Source organism: Microtus ochrogaster, chromosome 4 (assembly GCF_000317375.1).
Source record: "Microtus ochrogaster isolate Prairie Vole_2 chromosome 4, MicOch1.0, whole genome shotgun sequence".
Taxonomy (NCBI): Eukaryota; Metazoa; Chordata; class Mammalia; order Rodentia; family Cricetidae; genus Microtus; species Microtus ochrogaster.
In genome coordinates, this window is record NC_022011.1 from 73,884,529 (window position 1) to 73,889,559 (window position 5,031).

The 5,031-nt window shown below is 40.1% G+C and overlaps 1 protein-coding gene and 1 pseudogene across 1 annotated transcript in view; one reads left to right on the plus strand and one right to left on the minus strand.

The window, feature by feature from the left end:
- The first annotated feature begins 531 nt into the window (after positions 1-531).
- Positions 532-5,031, plus strand: part of Gca (grancalcin) — a 37,203-nt gene continuing 32,703 nt past the window's right edge. The window contains exon 1 of the mRNA XM_005346480.3: positions 532-679. Within this exon, the coding sequence (XP_005346537.1) occupies positions 653-679 (27 nt within the window). The 5' untranslated portion in view covers positions 532-652. The remainder of the gene's footprint in view (positions 680-5,031) is intronic.
- The window catches only part of LOC113455510, a 6,192-nt pseudogene continuing 5,835 nt past the window's right edge, over positions 4,675-5,031 (minus strand).

A 5,031-nucleotide genomic window follows, 5' to 3' on the forward strand; every position in this document is an offset into this window, starting at 1 on the left:
AAAAAAAAAAAAAAAAAAAAAAACCAAAACCAAAACCAAAAACAAAAAAATAAAATCTGTTCAGAAATCAAATTCAACTAGATATCCTGTATTTTTATTTGCTTCTTCTGGCAACTACGGCCACCGCTAAGAAATTATACGTAACCTTTCTCACATTAGGCATCAAATGAGGCATCATTATGGTCATGGTTTCAAAGTTTTGATGCTGCACCCACGCTCTATGGAAGTGTAACTGCAGTTTCAATTCTCTGGTCAAAAGAATGTACGCATAGGTTAAGTCATTGACTGGTCGGTTCTGGGTTTCAACAGAGGAAAGAAACTCTAATAGTTGATGGTCTAGAGAAGCTTTCCACAGGCGGGGAAATGATTGTGAAGGAGGTTTCTGGTAAGAACTTGTAAGAGCCAGTTAGAGAGATAAGCCGTAAACCATGAGACAGACCGCAGCCACTCACAGACGAGGTGGGCGGGGCTTGACTCCGGCAGGGGCGGGGTCGAGTTCAGGGGCGGGGCTCCAGAGGCGGAGCCGGCTCCCGGGAGCCGAGGCGCGCGACACAGCGTCCGGACCTCCGGCACCTGTCGCACACCTGTGGCCTTCCTCGCAGCAGCGCTGACGTTGACTTACCGGCGACTCGTGACTCTTGATCGGCTGGCCATGGCCTACCCGGGGTACGGAGGAGCGGTAAGTCCTCGCGAGCCGTGGCGACCCTGCGGGCCGCGTCGCGGTGCGGAGGTCACCCTCGGGGCCGGACAGTGCCCGCTGTCTGGTACCAGGCAACGCCGGGACTCTGCGTGGTGCTGAGAAGCTGGGGCTGGGCGGTGCCCTGCGCCCCTGGGAGAACTGCGAGCTGGAGTCTGATCCAGAGCATCGGGATCGTCCTTGTACAGCCTGTGATGCGAAGTGTCTGTGATTTGTAAATTTTGTTTTCAGAACGGAGGAACCAAATACCACGTCTTGTTCCAGTGGCCTCTTGTGATTTACCCCCAACCCAGGCAGTTTTTCTAGCGATTCTCATCCCAGGTTGAGTTTTTTATAATTGCTTTTTATAACCATGTCTTGCTTTTTAAGTTGCTGGTGACTAAATTGAGACGTACTTTCTCAGTGCTTCTTAAACTTTGCTGTAGCAACAAGCATAATCTGATTTTCCAGGCTTGCTTTTGGAGGGGGCCGGGTTATTTCCTCTTACGTAGCTTTATGCTCAGTACCTCTGAGACCTACGTGTAGCTATTGCAGCTCGTGAGTAGCTCTTTCCTCTTCTGAACGAAGCCAAACTTTGACTCCGCCCATCAGTGACCTGCAGAGTAAGGCCCGCTATCAAATGGGGCTGTGCAGTGGTCCCTGCAGTGGTAAAGAAGAAAGCATATTTTCTATGACTATTCCTATTTGTTTTTTCCTAAAAAAGAGAAGTTAATGTTTTGTTACAGCTAAATAGGAGTTGACATTGGCATGGGATTATGGTCCTCAGACAATTTCTACCCCTGAGAGTGATGATTATTTTTAAAAGTAAGTCTTAGTTCCAAGCCCTCAGCTTCAACACACACATTACCAAAACTGATTTGCTTGAACTCCATGAACTTTTCAATACGTATTCCCTGTTAGTTCTTTAAATGTACTGAGAATATCTTTAAGGTAATATTTTTCAGTCCACATCTTCATATTTGTTTGATTTAACAAAATAGAAAATGTTCGGGACTGGAGAGATGGCTCAGTGGTTAAGAGCACTGGCTGCTCTTCCAGAGGACCTGAGTTCAGTTTTCAGCATCCGCATGGCAGCTCACAACTGTCTGTATGTAACTCCTGTTCCGGGCATCTGACACTTCGTACAAATGTACATGCAAGCCAAACACCAATGTCCATAAAATTAAAAGAAGAAAATGTTCTCTGCTAGATTGTACATCTTTATCTAATAAAGTACGCAATTCATGACGTTAGGAGATGGATTTCTAATAAATTTTCCTTTGTTTAGTGATTATTTATCAAACATAGCCGAGGATGTAGCACAGTTGTTGGCATGCTTTCCTGGCATGCTCAAGGCCCTGGGTTGGATTTCCAGACTACATAAACTGGGCCTGGTAGCCTGACCTGAAATCCCTGCACTTCAGAGGTGGGGATAGGAGTACCAGGACTCCAAGGTCACCTTTTTTCAGAGCCTGTTCTGAACTGCCTGAGAGAGACTTTGTATAAATTAGTATCAAACCCAGCTAGAACCAGCTGAGTCTGGTAGCTCACCACGTCCTTTTAGCACTTGGAGTCCAAGGCAGAACTGGTGAGAATTTGAGGCTGTGGCAGTAAAGGGTTTCAGCCTATCCTGAAGTATAGCACAGAAACTTGTCCTACTGAAAGTCCCAAGGCCAAAATAAAATAAGAATCGTCAAGTTGCATAGTTTTTTATCATATTTTTGTCATATTTTATATTTCCGTACTAATAAAATTATAACATGACCCAAAGGAATTTTGATACTCATTTTGGTCATAGGAAAGAAAACAAAATAAACTTTAGTTACATGCCTATGGTATTATGAGTATGAGAGGAACATCTGTATTTTTTGTAAATTTTAAGCATTAAATACATAGACATGTAGGGGATTCAAATTGTTTTTTCAGAAAAGATACTAAACTACTACCTCTAAAGTTCTATAGTCTTAATATGTAAGTACACTTGGATATGAAATTTATTTTAAAAACACATATATGCATAAGCTCTATGAAGAACTATGTAGAAGTTCTATAATAAACAAATTCACTTTTTAAACAATATTTTTAACTGATGAACTACAGAAGAAAGAATATGACTTGATAAAAATCTATGGAACGCCTGTAATATTTTTATAGCACATTCAAGCCCTGTATTTGTCTTCGCCTGCCATTCATTTCTTAGTTGATTCTTATAAATTTGCCAATTATAAACACAAATTTTACCTCAAACACAGTCCTGAGGTTGAGTGCCAGGAAAAACAAAGGACCAAATTTTTATCTTGACATTATGGTTTTAATTTTTAGAAGCTGTTTAAAATACAATGCCCAACAAAATGGGGCAGGGGTACAAAACAAGCAGACAGAATGATTTGATTATGTGTAATAATCATTCATTATATGAGAAATGTATTTTAGGGTGACATCTAGGATGTAGTTGCTCTGTTTGTTTCCTCAATAATTAAAGTGACTTAAACCAACACTACCAAAAGTAAGAGTACTACATGAGGAGGCACACATTTACACTTTTGCTAGTCTTAAAAGCAGAAAGAAAAATAAAATTGTATCAAAGAGTATGTGCACATCTTACATAGTTTACATGGAACTACCAGTGGCATCTGTGCAATGCGTCTCTCTCTTTTCCTAACTGCATGACTGTCTACCCACAAAAGGAAGATGATATTAAAATAATGGTACTAGCTGGGTGGTGGTGGCACGCGCCTTTAATCCCAGTACTTGGGAGGCACATGCAGATGGGTCTCTCTGTGAGTTTGAGCCCAGCCTAGTCCACAGAGTGAACACCAGGACAGCCAGGGCTACACAAAGAAACCCTGTCTTGATAAACAAAAAGTAATGGTGCCAAACTGAACTATTTGAGTCTGGGTGCCCCACATTTGGGGAAAAATATACGTAGTTCAGGAGCAGAAACTCTAGAATAGAAAGCAGCACAAGGCTGGTCAATATATAAAACCATAGCACACGGTTACATAACTTTGAGACATGCATATACTGCAGTCATTAAAGAAAGGTATTCATCTGATTCTACAAGGGAGAAGTTTTTAAAGTTACCCACTGTGGTTTATCACACACACACACACACACACACACACACACACACACACTCATAGATACATGTATAGAATAATGTGTGTTTACTCTAATTAATTTATTTGCCAATTTTCCCAGTTAAATTTTTGTGGATCTCCAACTTCCAGGAAAGAAAAATAAAAATGTCCTCTTCCCTGAAAGTTTCCACTCCCCCAAAGTTAAAATATACTTATACCAGGAAAGATTTCAATGCCTTTAACTCAAAGACTCATTTCAGAAATCTTGTTTCACAATCCATCCCTTAAATAAAATTACTGGAATTTTCCATTTTTGAGTGTATGTTTTCAGTTTGCCAATTGTTTCAAGAAGCAAGTATGTTTTTAATATTTAAACTAACTGCCGCAGAATATTTAACAGAAAATATAAACTCTAGCTCCAACTGATTAAACAGAAAATCAAAACATGGGAAAATTCAGACATTTACTCCAACTGTAAATTCTATGTAAAATGTAAATTTCAGATTTCAAAATAAGGAAAGATTCCACTTATTCTGTTATAAAGATCTGACAGTTGATAAGGGGAATGTGTATATGAATAGTTGCAATAAAAATGTTGACCTGTTTTTCAAAGAAAAAGTATAGTATCTAACTATACTTCTTTGTCCCTTGAATTTAATAACTTTATAATTTTCTGGCAACATTTTAAACAGACTGGAATATCAAATTGTACAGCAGGAAAATGTCCATCAAAATGTAGCCAAGAAAAATTGTATAAGCCTTTTTTAATAGTTAAGAAATATATAAATGGCTACGATTCCTCTATTTACAGAAACAACTAATACAGTCTTTATAAATCTGCCATGTATAAATGCCTGCACAAATAGAAACATTAATCAGAGTCTGTTTTTGAACCGTGTGTTGGGCCAGCAGTTTGTATCAGACCATGGCTTAATATGGACCCGCATGTTTAAGAATGAAGGAAGGTCCTCCAGCAACAATTTGTGGTGGAATGTGACTAAGTGATACTTAGGATTGAAAGCCTGCAGCAGAGAACCAGCTCAAAGATAAGGCTGTGCAGGTTTGGGTTGCTGTTCAAACAAACACAGTTCCAGCTTCTCTGGGATACCAATTGTTGAAATAAGAGCGGCGGGGGCTGTGTCCCAGGCACCCTGCTGCCCGCATGGCTAGCTTAGCTTATGACCCAAAATAATTACACGGAAACTGTATTCTTTTAATCACTGCCTGACCCATTAGTTCCAGCCTCTTATTGGCTAGCTCTTACATATTGATCTA